The following is a 21,058-nucleotide window of genomic DNA, read 5'->3' on the forward strand; positions in this document are numbered from 1 at the left end:
TGCAACCAAGGTCTGACTCTTCACAATTGAAGACTTCTGCTCAGGACTTCTCTAGTGATCCAGTGGTTAAGACTCCTTGCTTCCAATGCAAGGGGCACTACTTCAATCCCTGGTCAGGAAACTAAGATCCCACATGCCACACCATGTGGCCAAAAAGCTTTTTTATTATTATTATTTTGTTTTTTATTTTTAAAAAGGATTCCTGCTTCACAAAACAAAACTTTATATTATGCACTCAACTTTCCATAGACAGCTGGTATATAGCTCAGTTCTCACTGAGCCCTTCAGAGTACACAGAGCAAGAGCTTCTCTTTGACTACAATGTAAATAAAGATAAGAGTCGGCCTTACAATAACTGTGTCTCTGTCTGGATAATTCACTCTCAAAGGGTAAACTTTTAGGCCCAAAGGGGATGAAAGTCAAACCCGAGCTCCGATCTCCTGCTGGTGTGTGGGCAGGATCACTGCCCATTCTGATAAAACCACCATTCATCTGTAGTGAAATGAGGCTAATGGAAATAATCCAGGGAGTTTTTTTTAAAGTTCAGTAGATAGATAGCTGGTGAGAAGTTGTGGTATAACACAGGGAGCCCAGCTAGGTACTCTGTGATGATCTAGGAAGGTGGGATAGGGGGAAGGGAGGGAGGCTTATGAGGGAGGGAATATACGTATAATTACAACAAAGGTCCATCTCGTCAAGGCTGTGGTTTTTCCTGTGGTCATGTATGGATGTGAGAGTTGGACTGTGAAGAAAGCTGAGCGCCAAAGAATTGATGCTTTTGAACTGTAGTGTTGGAGAAGACTCTTGAGAGTCCCTTGGACTGCAAGGATATCCAACCAGTCCATCCTAAAGGAGACCAGTCCTGGGTGTTCATTGGAAGGACTGATGCTGAGGCTGAAACTCCAATACTTTGGCCACCTCATGCGAAGAGTTGACTCATTGGAGAAGACCCTGATGCTGGGAGGGATTGGGGGCAGGAGGAGAAGGGGACGACAGAGGATGAGATGGCTGGATGGCATCACGGACTCGATACACATGGGTTTGGGTAGACTCCGGGAGTTGGTGATGGACAGGGAGGCCTGGTGTGCTGTGATTTATGGGGTCGCAAAGAGTCGGACACGACTGAGTGACTGAACTGAACTGAACAGCTGATGTGCCTTGTTGTACGGCAGAAATCAACACACACTGTAAAACATGTACCTACAATTCTACACGCAGGGCAGCAAAGGTGACACAGATGTGAAGGACAGACTTTCGGACTCGGTGGGAGAAGGAGAGGGTGGGATGATTTGAGAGAATTGCACTGAAACATATGCACTACCATATGTAAAACAGATAGCCCAGTGTGAATTTGATGTGTGATGCAAGGCACCCAAAGCCAGTGCTCTGTGACAGCCTGGAGGGATGGGGTGGGGAGGGAGGTGTGAGGTACGGGTCAGGATAGAGGGGACACATGTATATCTATGGCCGATTCATACTGATATAAAGCCAAAACCATCACGCTATTATAAAGTAATTATCCTCCAATTCAAACAAATTTTTAAAAGAAATTTTTAATGTGAAATCAAAATAAATAAATAAAAGTTCAGTCTATTCAACATATAGGCTGGTGTTTATCCTGAGACCATACTCTCCCTACATTTAGTTATTAAATTAAAGATCCTCTCTTTGCAAAATGATAGGGAGAACAGAGAGCTAATAATATTATTTGAAGGGGGAAAAAAAAACTTGGCTATACTATTGATCTCTCCATCCCCCAGATTTTTTTCTTAATTTTGCTTCTCTGGCACAAAACCTGAATGCCTAAAAAGTACTCTCCCATAGAAGTATGAGTGTAGTGATCCCTGTGTGAAGATTAATCGCAATTTACCAGGAGTTGAACATTAGACTCAGAGAAGGCAATGGCACCCCACTCCAGTACTCTTGCCTGGAAAATCCCATGGACGGAGGAGCCTGGTGGGCTGCAGTCCATGGGGTCGCTAAGAGTCGGGCACAACTGAGCGACTTCACTTTCACTTTTCACTTTCATGCATTGGAGAAGGAAATGGCAACCCACTCCAGTGTTCTTGCCTGGAGACTCCCAGGGACGGGGGAGCCTGGTGGGCTGCCGTCTATGGGGTCGCACAGAGTCGGACACGACTGAAGCGACTCAGCAGCAGCAAATGTTAGACTACCTTGAAGTAGCAAAGAACATGACAGTCTCCACATACAAAATGACTAAAACAGAACTCGTGTCCTGAAGAATTTGAACTTAAATATCTGGAAGTTCCTCCATTAATTGGATTTGAAACAAAATTAATACGAATACAATAAATAATTCTAGTGATATGGTGGATGCACAAAGGATAAAGCTAACCACAAAATTCACAGAGTATTAAAGTTGAACATCAAGAGCTAAGACATCCAATGACATCCAAAGAAAATATGAAGCTTCTATAGCCACCAGAAGGACAAACAGACAGGAATTAATTTGACTGGATCCCATACTTGTCTTAAATAAACAACCTTCTACTCACATTTGCTGTCTTGATTAAATATCATGACACAAAATATCCACACGGTAAGATATTCAAGCTGGTAGACATCACCCAGACACTTGTAAAAATTGTTAATACATGCAAACCCATTATGTTTTAGGTAACAGGAAGAAAAATGCAGCACAATTTTCTTATCTCTTGTTAAGGCACTGTCATTTAAGCAGAAATCTGGAGTCTTCATAATGGAATTTGGTTTACAAGATGAAAACATGGCAAGAAATGTCAGGTAGCCGTGAAAGCAAGCGTGTTTCTGAAAACTGCAAATCTCAAGTAGGAAAAGCAGAAAGGACATGCTTGATCCATCTTGCTGAGCGCAAGAGCTGCAGTTTAAATTGTCTAATGTCACAAATTGCGTTAATTTTTGAAGTGATGTGGCTGACTACTAGTAGTATCAAACATATATTCAGAATTGCTTTCAGGCCTATATTTATAACTTTAAAAGGGCTTCCCAGGTGGCGCAGTGGTAAAGAATCCTCCTGCCTATGCAGGAGACGCAAGAGATGAGGGTTCAGTTCCTTAGTGGGGAAGATCCCCTGGAGTAGGAAATGACAGCCCACTCCAGTATTCTTGCCGGGAAAACTCCATGGACAGAGGAGCCCAGCGGGCTACAGTCCAGGAGGTCACAACAGCTGGACAGGATTGAGTACACACACACATAATTTTTAAAAGTCAACAGGCAAGCTTGATGAATTTCTGTTAAAATCTATCCCCATGTTATATGCAACAGACAAGGTAAATATTTGTTTACAATGTTTGTTGAGTAAACCATCCATTTAAGTTTAAGTAAAATAAACAAAAAGGAAATATGTATTGAAATATCTTTTGGAGATTAAAGTCAGTCTTAAACTGTAAATAAGATACAAAAAGTGTCCTAGAAAAAAATTTTTTTTTAAATCATGTACCCCAAACAGTACCTGGTCCCCTCACTCTCCACTGTTGCTTTGGTTATGTTATGCTCCAAATAGATGGCAGTTCAGGACAGGTGGATGGTGGCAATTTATCTACCTGTCTCCACTTAGGCATCTCATTCCCTCCTCAACTGTTCTACATGGAGTCCTTCTCTCTTTCACTGAGTCAGCCCTCTCCGCCTGAAAACCCAGCTTACCCTTCGCCGCCTCCATTAAAACAAAACAAATACCTGACTCACAGTTACCTCCCTCTAACTCTGTGCACCCACGGCACTGATGCACTCATCAGGACCCAGCACTACAAACCAACATCAGATGACCAATAGAAGTTCTTTTCTCTAGGACTGGATCAGATATAATCTGGGATAACACAGAATTCAAATATTATTCATCATCTATTTTTGGAAAAATTACAGTCAGTAATTCCATCATTCAAAACATAAAAATATTTCTGCAGAAACAAAACCAGAATTTAATCTCCACTCAGCACAAACCACTACCTGTGCTTAATGGACCAGGACAGTTAGACCTTCATCAAGTAGTAGGACCAGTCTGAAACACTTGATCCAGAAGTTCTTTTTGACTTTGGAGAGAAAAGCACATATCTCTGACTCACTTAAGCGAATAAAACTCCCCAAGGCTGTAAGTTTTGTGTGTCACAAGCAAAGTCACTGAATTGTTACCCAGAAGTTGGTGCTTTCCCAAGGACTCCCATCTCTCCTTAAATTTTTGATTAGACCAATATATCTTTGAATGCTGGTTGAAATGGAGGAGCTTTTCAAACACAAAGAAGAGGGCAGATGACAGCCCAGTGTTTTCCTGTCCCTCCAAAGCCCTCGGCTACTCTGCACATTTATTTATTTGGAATTGTCTTTGGTCCTCTCTCTTCTTTCATATGTTCTGGCATGAGCTCTTCCTTCTCACGCTGGATGGGGATAGGGCAGCAGCAAGAGGTGACACAGAGATGGGGTGGAACTGTTTCAAGGCACTAGAAGTGAGAGGGATGTCTGTGGGCATTGAGTAAAAAAGCCCCTAGAAAGGTAACATTTGAAGACCCAACGTCACCCATCAAGGCCTTAAAGAAGCATCTCCTGTTATTGTCCTCAGTATCACATGCCATTTAGGACTTCCCTGGTGGCTCAGATGGTAAACCGTCGGTCTACAATGTGGGAGACCCAGGTTCGATCCCTCAGTCGGGAAGATCTCCTGGAGAAGGAAATGGCAATCCACTCCAGTACTATTGCCTGGAAAATCCCATGGACAGAGGAGCCTGGTAGGCTACATTCCATAGGGTAGCAAAGAGTCAGACACGACTGAGCAATTTCACTTCACTTCACATACCACACATACTATTCAACACACTGCAGTTGGTTTTTTCCCTCCATCCTCAAAACACATAATATTTTTTTCATTTAATATTTCTTTTAAGACCCTGAGTTTTTTTTTAAGAAAGGGATATTTTGAGCTTTCAAAAGAAAACTTCCTTAATGATTATTCAAGCAACATTGAGAAATATTTTCTCTGATTTCATTCTTTAAGGTACATGTATCACTTATATAAACAGTAGTTTATATAAGATTTCCAGGCAATGAGGTAGATATGACTGTGACCTCTGGTCATGAGCAATTAATTCCATGCTGCAGTACATGCAGCTGGGAATGACAGAGAGGAAGACTGGCATTTTGATGGCCCCTCAAATATACCATTACTTGTCACTGATGGGCTATTTCCCAGGAGAGAACTTTGGTCCTTATAGAAAGAAATATGAACAACAGAGGCATCCTGTCAATTGCACCAACATGGGTTGTCTCGATGTTCCTGGCACTGGACTCAAAGTTGGAAGGAACACAGAGAGTGAGAGGAAGGCTGTCTTAGCTTGGGCTATGATAACAAATTACCATAGACTGGTAGCTTAAACAACAGAATTTATTTCTCACGGCTCTGGAGGCTGGGAAGTCCACAATCAGGGAACCTGGTAAAAGCCTGCTTCCTGGCTTGGAGATGGTCCTGTGTCCATCACCCAGCAGTGAGCAAGGAGAAGCAAGCTCCCTCTGGAGTCCAGGAGGGCACTAATTCCATTCATGAGGGCCCCACCCTCATGACCTCTTCTAATCCTAATCACCTTCCAAAGGCTCCACCCCGTAATATTATCACATGAAGGGGTAGAGTTCCCAGCATATGAATTGAGCAGGGGCGGGGGGGTGGTAAATAACAAATACTTCAATCCATAACAAGAGCCCACAGTTAGTGAGAAGCACTCTTTAAACACTAAAGGTTACTAATGCATGAGATCAATGCCTCAGCAGCCATCTATCAAGGAAACTGGGAGCACAGATGAGGGAGAAATTAATTCTGCTTTGGGAAGGAACTCAGAAAGAGTCTCATGAAGAAATGACATGCTAACTAGAGACTGAAGAAGAGCAGGAGTTAACTAAGGTAAGTAGGAGAGTGACTTCTTCAGACAAAGTAACTCTCTAAAAATCTCTCTCTCCCCCTAATTGCTTGAGATGAATAAACCAACTTACCAATTTTAATCAGAGCTAAACTAGACTTTTAATTACCACTGAGGTTTCTCCAAAGTTGTTTTCTGCTTATCGTCTTTCACAGCATCCACAAAAGTGACCTGCTGAATCTGCAGAATTTTTACAATAATAATAATAATACGATGATGAAACTTAATAGCATAGATTACCTTTATAACCAACAGCCCGTGCGCATTCTCCAGGCCCACTAAGGCTAATGGGAAGTTTCTTCTGCTGCCAAAAGCTTATTGAAGATTTTTTTTATTTTAACATAAATTGATACAATTGAAGAACTATACAGCTACTTGGAAACTAAATCATTTTCAATAAATCACCAAATACTCTACATGAACAACAAAGTTTTGGTGTTGTTCAAGCTGATTCGTTCTTCTTACCTCCATGGGAAAAGCTTTGAAATTAACTGTGTGCTCAGAACCACGCTGGTTTTCTCTTCCCCAGTGAAATCTAACTTCATACAGCTCAAATTCATGTCCTTGAGGCAATGGACCTCCTGATAGAACTGAAGAAAGAAAATAAGTTCTATTTAATTACATCTCAAACACATTCATTGGCACAGCATTATAAACATTTGGGGACATTTTTTGCCAAGAGGTCTCATAAATTCTACATATTAAATTCACATAGCCAAAATGAGGGTATAACTACTGTGGGATGAATTCATACTATCATCTTGATACAGCAGACATTCAAAAACTCTAAAATACTCGAGAATGACATGTATATGTTAACTTCTTATATATTTTAGGCATAGGAACAGACAGTAAATAAACACAGCAGCTATCACAGTTTCCCCTGAGACAAACCTAGCATTGATCAGGAGACAAGAATATGACCTGAGTCTCAGACTGACCAATAATTTTCTATAGACTTATCACTAAATTAAACATTGTTTATAGATAATCCATTACACAAGAACACTTTCAATTGAGAGAACAGATGTTAGCTGGCATAATTACCCATGAAGCCAATTATTATTAAGCCAACCTGGTTTTTCAACAATGAAATCGCAATTTTTAAAAAGCTGTCTATCATCCAGTGTCACATAAATGCAAATAAAACTGTGATAAAATATTCACAATATTTAAAATATTAAATTTTAGTTCTATGGGGCCCTGTCTCTGTGTCTCACTTCTGGAGATAACCAAGAACTCTGTCCCAAACAAGGGTACTCTGACGGATGATGGAAAATACATCTAGTCTTGAAGCAACAAAATACTGGGCAGGGAACTAAGATCCTACTTCAAGCCACTGATCACCGCTGCCTCCCTGAGATCGAGATCAGTCTCTCGCTTGCTGGCCCCCAGCCTGCACCATTTGAAAAGGAAGTATCCTTCACCCTATGTGTCTATGACATGACCCAAGGCTTTGGGGCATTCACGGGGTTGTGGGGGAGAGGAGGAGAGGCATGATTCTAACACTGCACTCTTTAAAAAGAGCAGAAAATTGTCTTCGATGAGGCTTAGCAAAAAGAAACGAGAGGATTGTGAAACAAACAGGATTAAAAATATCTTTCCCCAAAACATTTTCATCAGGTACACACACACACACACACACAGAGTTTCTGAAACTGTTACAGAGCAGTTCACTAGTATTTTATTATAGCACTGGATGAAGCTGATCCTATTAGTGAGTTCAGGGGCAGAAAAGAAAGATCTGAGCTTCATCTGTACTAGGCTTCCACCTGCCTAGTGGCCAATATTTCTTCAGATTAAAACTTGGAAATTGAGATGATATTTTTAAATTCCCTGAAAATTCAAACTGCACAGATGTATGTTTTATCGAGGAGAAATTCCGGCCCACAGGTGTTTCACTGAAAAATACTTCAATGAATATTTTTTGATCACCTACACTGTAGCAGGCACATGGTGTTTAAGACACATGGATGTTGTCAAAACAGACAAAACTCACTGGCTTCATGGATCTTACATCCTTCTGCGATAAAATGCAAATGTATATATTTATGAAGATCAGACTTTTACTGTGATATTTATTTGGTTCATTACAGGGCTTCCCTGGTGGCTCAGACAGTAAAGAATCTGCCTGTAATGCCAGTAATGTGGGAGACTCAAGTTCTACCCCTGGGTGGAGAAGCTCCCCTGGAGAAGGGCATGGCAACCCACTCCAGTATTCTTGCCTAGAGAATCCCATGGACAGAGGAGCCTGGTGGGCCACACTCCATGGGTTTGCAGAGTCAGACAAGACTGAACAACTAACACTTTCACTTTTGGTCATTACACGGTCCTCATGCTCAAGAAAATTCTAATGAAATCAGATCCTCAGGGTCTTACTTTCTATGGGGTTGAAAAGGAACACAAAGAAGGGAAGCGTTTTAACCAAGCCTGGTCCCCAGGGAGAGGTGACAAAGGGGAAGTGTCAGCCAAGAATTGGTTCTGGTACCTTTCACTTTTGCTGCAGACAAATAATCCAAAGTTAAACCACACTAAAATCACAGGGCCGTGCAAAGCCATAAAAACTGACAATATCCTGAATTCAGAATTTTATGAGGTTCCAGGTAAAAGCATTACCTGTTCATCCCCCACAAATGATTGTGTTTACAGACTACAAATAAATAGCAGCTCTATTTCACCCATCTGGCAGCATCTTCTCAAAGCATTATTCTTCCTTTGGACCATTTACTTGCTTTACAAGAAAACTAGTCATACCAAGAGAAGAACACTTATCCTGCATTTATGAATATCAAATTTTGCTGAGTGATATTTTGTCACTCTATGGCAGGTTTATTAGTTGTGGTATCACCACGTTCAATAAAATTACAATGAAACATGAAACTCACACTGATGATGTGCTGCATTTCCTGAGAATAACAAACTTGTGAAAAGGACACCGGATACACTGTTATCATTGCTACCACCTGTCGTGAACGCTTTTTCTCTGATAGGTATGGCCATTACACTTATAGACATAAGAGTTCCTTTCAGAAGCTTCTGTAAAATTTGAGAATCCCATAGAGACATGGCACATATACACTCCCCTGAAACTATCTAAGCTTCTATAATCCTTTGCTGAAAACAGATTTGCCAGAGAGTTCAAAGGTTGAGTCCCCCTCATTTCATTCGAGTTCAACACACACGTTTTGAGATGGACTCCATGTCTGGCCATGTGCTGACCACTGAGTGTGTAAAAGGAAGGATATAGCCTTCCACTGGCAAAGCATTCTCAGTGCTGAAGGAACGAAAAGTGATTGCGTCGGGGCAGAAGGGAAAGGGGCTTCCTCAACGGCTCAGCAGGTAAAGAATCCACCTGCAATGCAGTGAATAGGAGTTCAATCCTTGGGTCAGGAAGATCCTCTGGAGGAGGAAATAGCAACCCACTCCCGTATTCTTGCCTGGAGAATACTATGGACAGAGAAGCCTGGTGGGCTACAATCCAAAGGGTAGCAAACAATCAGACACAACTAAGGACAGAAGAAAAAAAAAAAAAAAAAGGCAGAGGAAAATGCACAAGGCAGTCAGAACCCAGCAGGATCCAAGCCAAAACCAAAGGTGGGGGTTGTGGGGGGAGGCGAGGAGTTAGAAAGTAAGTCAGGGAAGACTTTAAGGAGGAGGTAACAGCTAAGGAAGTCTTAAAGGGTAAGCTAAGTGCAGAAGTGAGAAACTATACTTTAGAAGCAGCAAGAAGAGGCTCAGAAAGACTCAGAGGTGGGAAATAGCCAGAATGGGTACCAAGAGAATAAAGTCAGAGGTATCCAATGGCCAAAGGCAGGCCTCAAGGTATGAAATTAGCCGGGTTGGGGTGGGCAGATGGCAGTCCATGCAGACAGGCTGGAGTTCATCTTGGAGAATCATCTCTAGTTTTTAAGCAGTGGGCTAATATTTTTGCATTTTAAAATATTACTCCCAAGTCTGGGACTTCCCTGGTGATCCTGTGGTTAGGACTCTGTGTTTCCATTGCAGGGTGGGTACCAGTTCCGTCCCTGGTCTGGAAACTAAGATCCTGCATGCCACAAGGCACAGCCAAAGAAAAAGTGGATTAAAATATTACTCCTAGGTCTGCATAGATGGTAGATCAGCAAAGTGCAAGCCCAACTGTTGAGAAAGCTGCAGCCACAGCCAGGCAAAGACAGCATGACCGGGAGACAGAGTCTGATGGAGTCATGACCCCAAATTCAGGAAGACCAACGCCAACGGCCCCTGATGCATCCCCCAAAGGATCAGAGGTCCCTAAAGTTCACTCTCTATAAGTTTATTTTTTATTGAAGTATAACTGCTTCACAATGTTCTATTAGATTCTGCTGTACAACAAGGTGAATCAGCTGTAAGTACACACATATCACCTCCCTCTATAGCCTCCCTCCGACTCCCTTCCCATCCCTCTAGGTCATCAAAGAGCACCTCTCAATAGGTTTAAAGACCTTATGACCTCAGTTTAATTTTTAAGGAACCCCAAATGTATTCACAAAACATTCTAAAAAACAGTATTAATCAGTTCTTTTAACATTTGAAGTCTTCAAAGCAACAATCAACATGTTTAACAGTCCTTAGCTTTTAACCTATAGTTTTATTTCACATTAAAGAATAAATATCATCAGCTCATAAATGCAGTGCTAAGATCAAACAAGAGGGAGAGGAGGCCAGTTAAACAGGGTCTATAAGCAAAGCAAAGCAAACGAAGATGACAGTCCAGATAATTCAAGTCCCCCAGAGTCAGCTAATAGTAAATATGATCATAAAGAAATTCAAGTTTTGCTCTCCTAGTTGTCCTCATTTACACGAACTGCTCTAAGAAGAGATAAGATAATTTGTATTTCAGGTAGTAAATGATCAATAAATATGTATTAATGGAGGGAGGGCTATCATTTGAGGACCAGCTGAAGGAACTAATTATGTCTAGAAAGGGAAAATAGCAATTCCATGGTATGATGGTAGTAGTCAATATTTTAAAGAATGTCATGTGGAAGTACAATTGCAGGACCTCCCTGGGGGTCCAGTCCACCTGCCAATGTAGGGACACATGTTCGATGCCAGGTCTAAAATCCCACATGCTGCAGGGCAACTACACCCGTGTGCCACAACTACTAAGCCTGCACGCCCTACAGCCTGTGTGTGCTCTGCAACAAGAGAAGCCACCGCAATGAAAATCCCATCTGCCACAACTGCAGAGTAGCCCCCATCTGCCACAACCACAGAAAGCCTGCAAGCAGCAAGGAAGACCCAGCACAACCAAAAATAAATATTAAAACAAAATTTTAAAAATAAAAAAAAAGAAGAAAGTACAATTACTTGTGTTCTGTATAGGTCCAGAATTCCACAATAGAAGCGATGACGGAGATCCCAGGACTTTTTGATGTGGTTTCACTCGAAAGCAAAATGGATCCTCTCTCAGTGAGGCATGGATATCTTTTCCTGAGCTCTTCCAGCTGAAGAGATGCAGCTACTGGCCAGAGGGTCTGAGATCAGGGGCTGGAATGGTGGCCTCCAGGGGCCAACCCATTCAGTGAATCTATGATTCGATCACCTTCCTAATCTCATCTGCTGCCTTATTGTATCACCTACACAATCAGACTACTTTCTTCTCAAGAAGAGGGTCGAGGAAGAAACTTTGAGAAATTCCATCAGTTAAGGATAATGGGGGATGAAGAACCAGCAGAGGAAAGGTGGTCAAAATTAAGAAGAAACCTCCAGAGCTGGTGTGTTATAGAGACCCACAGGAGAGTTTCCAAAAATTCCACTGCAAATGCAGCAGAATCAAAGTACTGTAAGGATTTTAAAGTGGTCCTTTGATCATGGGATGAGGAGCTTATCAATGACCTTGGTTTGGGAACTTTCAGCAGGAGGTCTGGAGTGAAAGATTTGTGCTCATGACATCTCTCAAATTTAAAACCCCACATAGGGTTATTAAGGGCTTCCCTCATAGCTCATTCAGTAAAGAGTCTGCCTGCAGTGCAGGAGACCCAGGTTCGATTCCTGGGTCAGGAAGATACCTAGAGAAGGAAAGGGCAACCCACTTCAGTATTCTTGCCTGGAGAATCCCATGGACAGAGGAGCCTGGCAGGCTACAGTCTATGCAGTCTCAAGAGTCGGACACGACTGAGCAACTAAGCACACTTATCTAAGGAAACTATACCATAAGGATTATCCTAGAAGCTTTCACTTAATAAGTAGAAGTATTTAAACTATACTACAGTTGTTGTAACTTCTTTTAGTAATTCTGTACTCGTTTTTAATACAAAACAAAAAAAATTTAAGACTTTATACAGACCATTTTTAAAGTCTTTATTGAATTTGTTACAATACTGTTTCCATTTTATGTTTTGATTTTTTGGCCACAAGGTATGTGGGCTTTTAGCTTCCCAACCAGGGATCAAACCCACAACTCCCTGCATTGGAAGTGGAGGCTCAACCACTGGACCACCAGGAAAGTCCCCCCCAAAAAAATTTTTAACTGTGCTTATTCTACAAAATTTTTATTAAAAAAAAAAAAAAACAGCATCCAAGGAAACTTCGATGCATTCCTACCAAGCAAAAGAAGCCAAGCAGAAGCCTATAAAATGTATGATTCCAAGCACATGACATGAAAAATGCAAAACTATAGAGATAGTATAAGGATCGCCACAGTATTGTGATCACCAAGAGCTCAGGAGAGAGACAGAAGAACAGAAGGAACACAGAGAACTTTTACGGCAGTGAAACCATTCTGTATGATACTACAATAGTGGACACATGTCATTAAACATTTGTACAAGCTCAAAAACACCAAGAGCAAACCCTAATGTAAACTATGGACTCTGGGTGTTGATGAGGTGTCAATGTAGGTTCATTAACTATAATGGACGTACCCTCTGGTTACATGCTTTTTCACCTGTGACCAACAACCAGAATACGGACAGCCAGGTGTGAGCCATCACATGGCTTCCCCCAGAGAAATCCATAAATCTACAAAGGCTCCTCCAACAACACAGCCTGCTCCTACATAACCACGTTACTGTGACAGCCACCAGACCTCAATCCCTGCCCACATGCAGAGCCTCTAACTCGACTTTTAGACCCATTACTAAACGTGAACAAAGAGCCAAAGATCACTGGACATTTGAGAAGAACCTCTGGCATAAAAGAGAGACACCAAAACAAACAGAAGAACCCCAAGATAAAACAGAAACCCAGGAGTACAGAAAAAAAGATCCTGTAATCAAGAAATAAACACTGGTAGTTTTTTTTTTAATTTTTAAAATTCACAGAATAAGCACCATATTTTAGAAATTAAAATTTTAAGAGCAGATTAGAGATAAATATAAGACAATTAGAAGACAAATAGAAGAGAGTAGAAGCTTAATAGAAAGATACAAGTTGAGGAAATCTAACAAAATAAAAGAAAAAAGACTAAAAAAAGAGTTACTGGAAAAAGAGGGAAAAAAACAGAAAACTTCTCAATTAAATAATACAAGAAAGTTCCTGAGAAATAAAAGACAATTATCTTTTGGGGGCCCACCAAGCACCCAGCACATAGACACACAAGGTATCTAAATATTTATTCTCATAAGCCCTTCTTCTCAGCAAATTACTAGGAGATGAACTGTGGGAGGGAATAAACCAAAAACTCTCTGAAAGGAGGGAACAGTCTCAAAAGAGGATCAGATCATCCAGCCAACATGGGATTGAACACACAGACAGTCAATGGACTTCCTAGGCCTGAGATCTAGGATACTGCAGGCAGTGGCAGTCCTGGTCAGCTAGAGGAGAGAAGGAAGGGTGGATGTGAGGGACAGAAGGACTTCAAAGAGCTTTCTGAATGTCCTGGGAGAAGATGTGCCTGCCAGCCATCAGGGAGTGTGGAAATGAAACCATGATGGATAAACAAAAAATCAAATAAACAAAAATACACTAATGCCAGGGGTGGGGACCCCCACATTATTCAATAAAGGAAACAGAACATAGCCTCCCCTGGAAACAATAGTTGCCCAGTCATAATAATAAAAACACTGAATTTAATTTAAATAAAAACTATAATTTAATATACAGGGACGATGGGGGGCAAAACTTCCCTGTGCTCAGTTGCTCAGTCATGTCCAACTCTTTGTGACCCCATAAGCTATAGCCCACCAGGGTCCTCTGTCCATGGGATTCTCCAGGAAAGAATACTGGAGTGGGCTGCCATTTCCTCCTCCAGGAGATCTTCCCGACCCAAGGATGGAACCTGGGTAAATATAAACTGCTCCAGACACAGGTTTCTTTGTTACTTTTTTTTTTTTAAGTATGGAGAAATACTGAAAAGGGAGAAACAATGAAGAAATGACTGTAGTGGCAGAAAGGAGACAGGCATCTGATGGAGCAAGGTCTCCAAAGAGGCTGGAGGAAGGGGTCAGAGTGTGTGCACCAAAACAGGCCCACACAGAAACACAGACAACTCTTCCTCGGGGGTCAGGGGAGGACTGTGTGGGCAGAGAGTCAAAACAATGCTTGATGGGCTCTGTTTGGGAGTGCAGTAGAGGGCACAGAAAATTGTGAATGCTTGAGAAGCCACCAGAAAAAAAAGGGCAAACTCAGTGTGATGGAGTAAATTTGATCTTCAAGCAGGAATGAACACAAATTGTCTTAATTGACAGCATTTGGACTTGTTCATTCCTCTACACTCTTGTGACACTTTCAGAACACCAGGTTGCATTTACACTGACACCATAGAGGACTGTGTTTTCATTAATAGGAATCTTCAAGAACCATCTTACCCATCTGTATACAAACCAACATTCAATCAGCACGGTCCCCTGATATGAAATGCATGCTAGTTGTATAGATACGTAAATGTTTATTTACAGAAATGAAATGGTATGTCAACATAAACCAATACAATTTACAGTGTAATACCAACATTACCTTAACATGTTTTTTATGTCAGGACAGTCAGCGTTCAATAGTTTCACTACATATTTTAAAATTAATACATGATGTCCCATCATAGATAGCCCTCCCCCCAAAAAAAAATCTGACTTAAGTTTGAGTTTATATCTGATTCTGTCTCTTTGACTACACCTTAGATTCTATTTCGGGAAATATCCATACCTTGTCTAGACTCAGAGTAGCTGGGAAGACTGTAAATTAAAGCTCAGGAATATTCACAATGAATAAAATATTCATAGTTGGAAATCAGCACCTGCCCTGTCTAACATTGAACCGAAAGATTTTATGGCTTGAAATATCAAATTTATCGATTCAGAATTAATTTGAGTACAGTTGATCTCTATTTATTAAATACTCCCGAATATTTCAACACATCCCTAATTTTACATTCTTCCCAAGAAATATAGTTAGTATTCACTATGAAAAGCCAGAAATTAATGCTAATTTTAAAATATTCTGCTCTCCTCTCTCCCTATATTTAAGCAAAAAAGCAACTTCCTTGGTGATTATCCAATAGTTTTTCTAAAAAACATTTCAGATCCGTCTCCAATAGGTTCAGAAGGGAGAGGGAAAGTTAAAAAAATAAATAAAAGAGCTTTGTTTGCCATTTAAATCTTTCACTGAGTTTAGAGACTGATTCTGACGGCTATTAATTAAAATTCTTCTTGCCATATTAATTATATTAATATTACTATTAATTATATTAATATAATTAATATTAATATAGTAAATTTAATTTGAAAGTCTATCTTGGATGCCAAATTATATCAATAAATGCTAATCTTCAGTTTTACAAAGCAGTAAGACGGAATTATAATTATCTAAATGATTTGAGCTAATCAACACCTTGGACAAAATGAAGATTCATATACTTGTGTATGTTGTTGCTCAGTCACCCAGTCATGTCCAACTCTTTGAGATCCCATGGACTGCAGCACTCCAGGCCTCTCTCTTTCTCACCAGCTCCCAGAGTTTGCCCAAGTTCATGTTCATTGCATCGGTGATGCTGTCCAGCTATCTCATCCTCTAACACCGTCTTCTCTTTCTGCCCTCAATCTTTCCCAGCATCAGGGACTTTACCAATGAGTCGTCTGTTCGCATCAGATGACCAAACTACTGGAGCTTCAGCCTCATACATTTGCATATACTTTTCTTCAAATTTCACAGAGCTGGAATTTGACCAACTAAGGCTGTTCCAATAACATCATATAACATGGGACAACCAACTGACACCTTCATAATTTCATCCTTCCAAAATGTTTCAGGAAATAATTCCCCCAAAATGTATGCTATGATATATAAAGGTATCCTGACAACAGAGCTAGGTTAGTCCTACCATTAAGGTCATACAAGCTAAATTAGTTTGGCAATGACTTCTAGTTTAATAAGAAGCACACAGAAACATCTAAAATACCTGATTTCGACTTCAGGATAACCTGAATGGTATGCCCGTCATTGGCAACCTCACAGTCCCGGCAGACCACATAATTCGGGGAGAGGCGGATATCCAGCAGTGAGGGGTCGTATCGAGCCTCTCTTGAATTCAAGTTAATGGGAGACTGGTACTCCCCATTAGCATCCGGAAACACCAAGCCCCACTCAACACCTAAAGACAAAATGAAGCAAACTTAGAATGGATAGAAAAAATAAGTTACAGCAAAATTTAACATGGGAAAACTAGTTTAAACATTTTTTATGATCCTTGCCATTATTAAGAAGGTAATGATGACTGTCTCTTTATAGAACACATGGTATTAATAAAGTGTGTTCATTTTTTGCATTCATAGGTTGAATGATCTAATGTTATCAAATATCACATCCGGAGCCCCAGACTAACAAAATGCTCTATTTGCCTACATAGAGGTACTAATTTATGGCTCTAGGAAATTCAGATCATCTTTAAGTGATTAGAAAAAGAAACAATACCACAAAAATTTCCTCTGTTGATTAGTTCAATTATGTTAAGTACTTGGAAAATTCCTGTAACTTTCAGTGTTCTTAGTGTGAGTCAAAAAACAAAAATCTAATGCTAGTGAGTAAAAATTTCATAAACAGTATTTTGAAGTGTGCATATTCATATATACAGGGCTTCCTGGGTGGCTCAGTGGTAAAGAATCTGCCTTCCAAGCAGGAGACATGCTAACCCTAGGTTCCGTCCCTAGGTTGGGAAGATCCCCTGGAGAAGGAAATGGAAACCCACTCTTTTATTCTTGCCTGGGAGATCCCATGGACAGAGAAGCCTGGCAGGCTTTGGTCCATAAAGTTGCAGAGTCAGACATGACTTAGCAACTGAGCACACACACACATACTCCTATATACACATACCTATATATTATGCATATATAGATAATACTCTTTCCATATTTGCATAATGCAAGTTATAAACTCTACATTTGTTGCAGATATGTAGTCAACATCAGCACCAGTTGTTAGCTCCATTAGGAGTTATCCTACATCTTCAGGGATACATTTTAGGAAACTAAACTTTTTATACAAAGTCGATCCCCATCTTGCCAGGCCCACTGATTCAACTCAAAAACTTAGGACTTGTTCAGAAAAAGTTGAACGGTGTCAGCATCCTTCTAGAAAACTCAGTAGCTCAAATAGATACTTTCTCCCCGCAGGCAAGCAAGAAACAGTTTCACGGACGCGATAAGAGACAAGAATCTGGAAAAGAGTGAATATGCGTTTGTATAACTGGATGACTTTGCTGTACACCTGAAACTAACACAACGCTGTAAACCAAAGAATGTTTTTTTCAAAGAAAGAAAATAATAGTTTCAGTAACGCTGCATTCTCAAGGTGTTCAGTAACAGTTAAGGCTGCTCTTCTCGCTACTAGTCAGACGGAACTGTCACCAACGCAGCCTTCGGGCTCGCCCACCGGACGGGGACAGATGCCAACAGCTGCCCGGCACCAAGATCGGGCTCCCAGAGAAGCACGCGGGTGATGGGCACGGCTGCTCTGCCTGGAGCACCTGCTGCCCCTAAACGGGCCGGGGACCCACGTGGCAAAGAGGGGCGGCGGAGGCGCGGGGAGCGGGCCAGAGCAGCGGGACCCACCCCGCGGGCCAGCCTCCGGACGCGCGGCGGGTTACCTTCCTCGTAGCCCCACTCCACACCTTCCTCCTCTTCCTCCTCATCCTCTTCCTTCTCCGGGAAGGCCACGGAATCTTCGATGAAGCTCAGGTCAGCCATGGAGGCCGTGGGTCCCCTCGGCGCTCTCCCCGGCGGTACCTGCCGCCCCTGCAGGGCGAGCGCTCGGGGCGCGAGTCGGGTGTGAGCGGAGAAGTGTGAGCGCGCGTTCCAGGGGGAGCGCTCCCGTAAGTGTGAGCGCGCGTGTGTGAGAGGGTGATGAGTGTGAGCGGGGATGAGTGTGAGCGCGTGCGGTGAAGGGCAACGTGGATGCGAGCACGCGCGAGTGCCAGGCGGGAGTCTTTCGGGCGGCGGGCCGGGAACCCGCAGCCTGATTCCAGCAGGAGCGCAAGAGAAGCGGCGGCTCAAGAAGCGCGAGCAGGCAGGTTATAAACCCGACCGGGGCGGGGCTGGCACGGGAGGGACCGCCCCTGCTCTCGGGCCGGGCCTGCGGTGGACCGCAGGGAAAGGCCGGGGCTCTGGGCCGAAGCCGGCGGACCCCGCCCCACCCCCAACGACACACACACACCCCGCTCCCGCGCCTTCCTTCTAGAACCCCGGGGTCTACCCTGAGCAGCCAGTGCGCAGACCCTTGGCCAGGGCTCCCTACCCTTAGGTATTGTCATCTGACTCCAGGAAATACCACAAAGAACGAAGGGGGTCAGGAGAAGAGATGAATTACCCCGATTAGAGAGGGCTTGAGAACCCCTTACCAAAACCAAAAAACTTTCCCGCTTTCAATCTTTATCATTGAATATTCACTTTTTAATTTAATTCATCCTTAGAGACCAGTGGAAACGAGTACGGAAAATTTTCCAGGAAGCCTCTGGTTCCTACAAATATTTAAAGGAAAAAAAATTGTTTTAATCTAGAGAAATATTTTAGGGAAATTTTTCCATTTAAAAAAGGCATAAGGAGTGAAAGGCAATAAAAGAAGGCTGTTTAGTTTTATTTCAAGCCTGGGTTGCTGCTTCGGACGCAGCTGGCTGTGTACACAGCTCCCAATCGCCCGGGGAAATAGTGTAAATAATGAAACGCACACATTACATAACAAACAGGAACTTTCCTGCTCCAAAAAGTCATCTCTTGAATATGCTTCTCAATCCAGCGTGAATGACTTCAGCCTCCTGTTCCAGTCAATAACCTAGGGCAGGTTAACCTCGCATTTTTGGGACTGTGTGCCTAATACAACCCACTCCAGTATTCTTGCCTGGGAAATCCCACGGACAGAAGAGCCTAGCGGGCTACAGTCCATAAGGTCACAAAGACTGGGACACGACTGAGCATGCACGGGGGACAACGAGGGTGGGGGGTAGGGGGGCAGGACAGAGGGGAATGGAGGATAGATACAGCCTTTAAAAATAATGAGCACTGTCCCAAATATTAACCACTTTCTACTTAAGTTCTTCTAAAAAGAACATTTTCTTTCTGGTTTTTTTTTTTATCTCAGTTTTATTTATTTATTTATTTTACTTTACAATATTGTGTTGGTTTTGCCATACATTGACATGAATCTGCCATGGGTGTACATGTGTTCCGCATCCTGAACCCCCCTCCCACCTCCCTCCCCATCCCTCTGGGTAATCCCCGTGCACCAGCCCTGAGCACCCTGTATCATGCATGGAACCTAGACTGGCGATTCATTTCACGTGATAATTTACATGTGTCAATGCCATTCTCCCATATCATCCTGCCCTCTCCCTCTCCTGCAGAGTCCAAAAGACATCTATACATCTGTGTCTTTTTTGCTGTCTCGCATACAGGGTTATCATTACCATCTTTCTAAATTCCATATATATGCGTTAGTATACTGTATTGGTGTTTTTCTTTCTGGCTTACTTCATTCTGTATAATCGGCTCCAGTTTCATCCACCTCATTAGAACTGATTCAAATGTATTCTTTTTAAAGGCTGAGTAATACTCCATTGTGTATATGTACCACAGCTTTCTTATCCATTCATCTGCTGATGGACATCTAGGTTGCTTCCATGTCCTGGCTATTGTAAACAGTGCTGCGATGAACACTGGGGTACACATGTCTCTTTCAATTCTGGTTTCCTCGGTGTGTATGCCCAGCAGTGGGATTGCTAGGTCATATGGCTGTTCTGTTTCAGTTTTTTAAGGAATCTCCACACTGTTCTCCATAGTGGCTGAACTAGTTTGCATTCCCACCAACAGTGTAAGAGGATTCCCTTTTCTCTACACCCTCTCCAGCATTTATTGCTTGTAGACTTTTGGATATCAGCCATTCTGACTGGCGTGAAATGATACCTCATTGTGGTTTTGATTTGCATTTCTCTGATAATGAGTTTCACAGTCTTGAAAATTTCAATCAAGTTTCTTTTTAGAAGTAGGTTCATAGGTTCATCAAATGCTGCAACTCACAGAACCCAGGAGGATCTTGATAATAAGATCGCTTAGAGACCTTGAGCTCATCAACAATGTCCATTCCCCTCTGCCCCCAAAATTGCATGGATGCTAGGTGGCAGCCATTGTGTGACCACCAATTTCATTTAAAGGAACATGTGAGTTATAGAGATGTTTGCCAAACCAGAAGACAGCAAAATCTCCTGGAAAAGCTCGGTTTTCCGTGAGTAAAAGGTATGCCATATGTCATATGCCATATCTCCCCACAGACAGGCTGAAAGATTGAATAGTTAATGCTGGATTTTGCTTCTCATAGACAAATTTGCATATAGCCCACAATGTATCACCATTCATAAATCTAGTTTAACTACTAGACAAATGTATATTTACCCATATTTGTTCTCTGTGAATTTTTCAACTTCATGTGTATAACGTAACTGCTCTCCGCCAGCCTAGGGTACTCTGCCCAACAGCATATGAGCCATTCCACCGTGCCTCCACATATTCAATTAACAGCCTTAATTGCTTTGAGACTGTGTGCTTCAGATTTCTGCTAATTAATAGCACCTTAAGACCTTCTCTTCTCAGATCCCCATACTATATTATCACTAAAGATGGAATTTCTATTTCTAGTTATTATAAGGTGTCTGTCACCATGAAAACCTAAACACATAGATCAAAGATATAGGCCCATTCTCTGATTTACAAAATAGAACA

The 21,058-nt window shown here is 41.9% G+C and overlaps 1 protein-coding gene across 3 annotated transcripts in view; it reads right to left on the reverse strand.

Moving 5' to 3' along the window:
• The window catches only part of CA8 (carbonic anhydrase 8), an 86,895-nt gene extending 68,655 nt beyond the window's left edge, over nucleotides 1-18,240 (reverse strand). For 2 of the 3 annotated variants that reach the window (XM_040261272.1, XM_040261271.1), the window contains exons 1-3: nucleotides 17,938-18,240; nucleotides 16,255-16,446; nucleotides 6,363-6,487 (exon numbers count right to left, since the gene is read on the reverse strand). In XM_040261272.1, the coding sequence (XP_040117206.1) occupies nucleotides 6,363-6,487; nucleotides 16,255-16,446; nucleotides 17,938-18,037 (417 nt within the window). In that variant the 5' untranslated portion in view covers nucleotides 18,038-18,240. The remainder of the gene's footprint in view (nucleotides 1-6,362; nucleotides 6,488-16,254; nucleotides 16,447-17,937) is intronic. The other variant, XM_040261274.1, reaches the window with a different exon arrangement.
• Between the last annotated feature and the right edge of the window lie 2,818 nt (nucleotides 18,241-21,058).

Source organism: Oryx dammah, unplaced genomic scaffold, assembly GCF_014754425.2.
Source record: "Oryx dammah isolate SB20612 unplaced genomic scaffold, SCBI_Odam_1.1 HiC_scaffold_19, whole genome shotgun sequence".
Taxonomy (NCBI): domain Eukaryota; kingdom Metazoa; phylum Chordata; class Mammalia; order Artiodactyla; family Bovidae; genus Oryx; species Oryx dammah.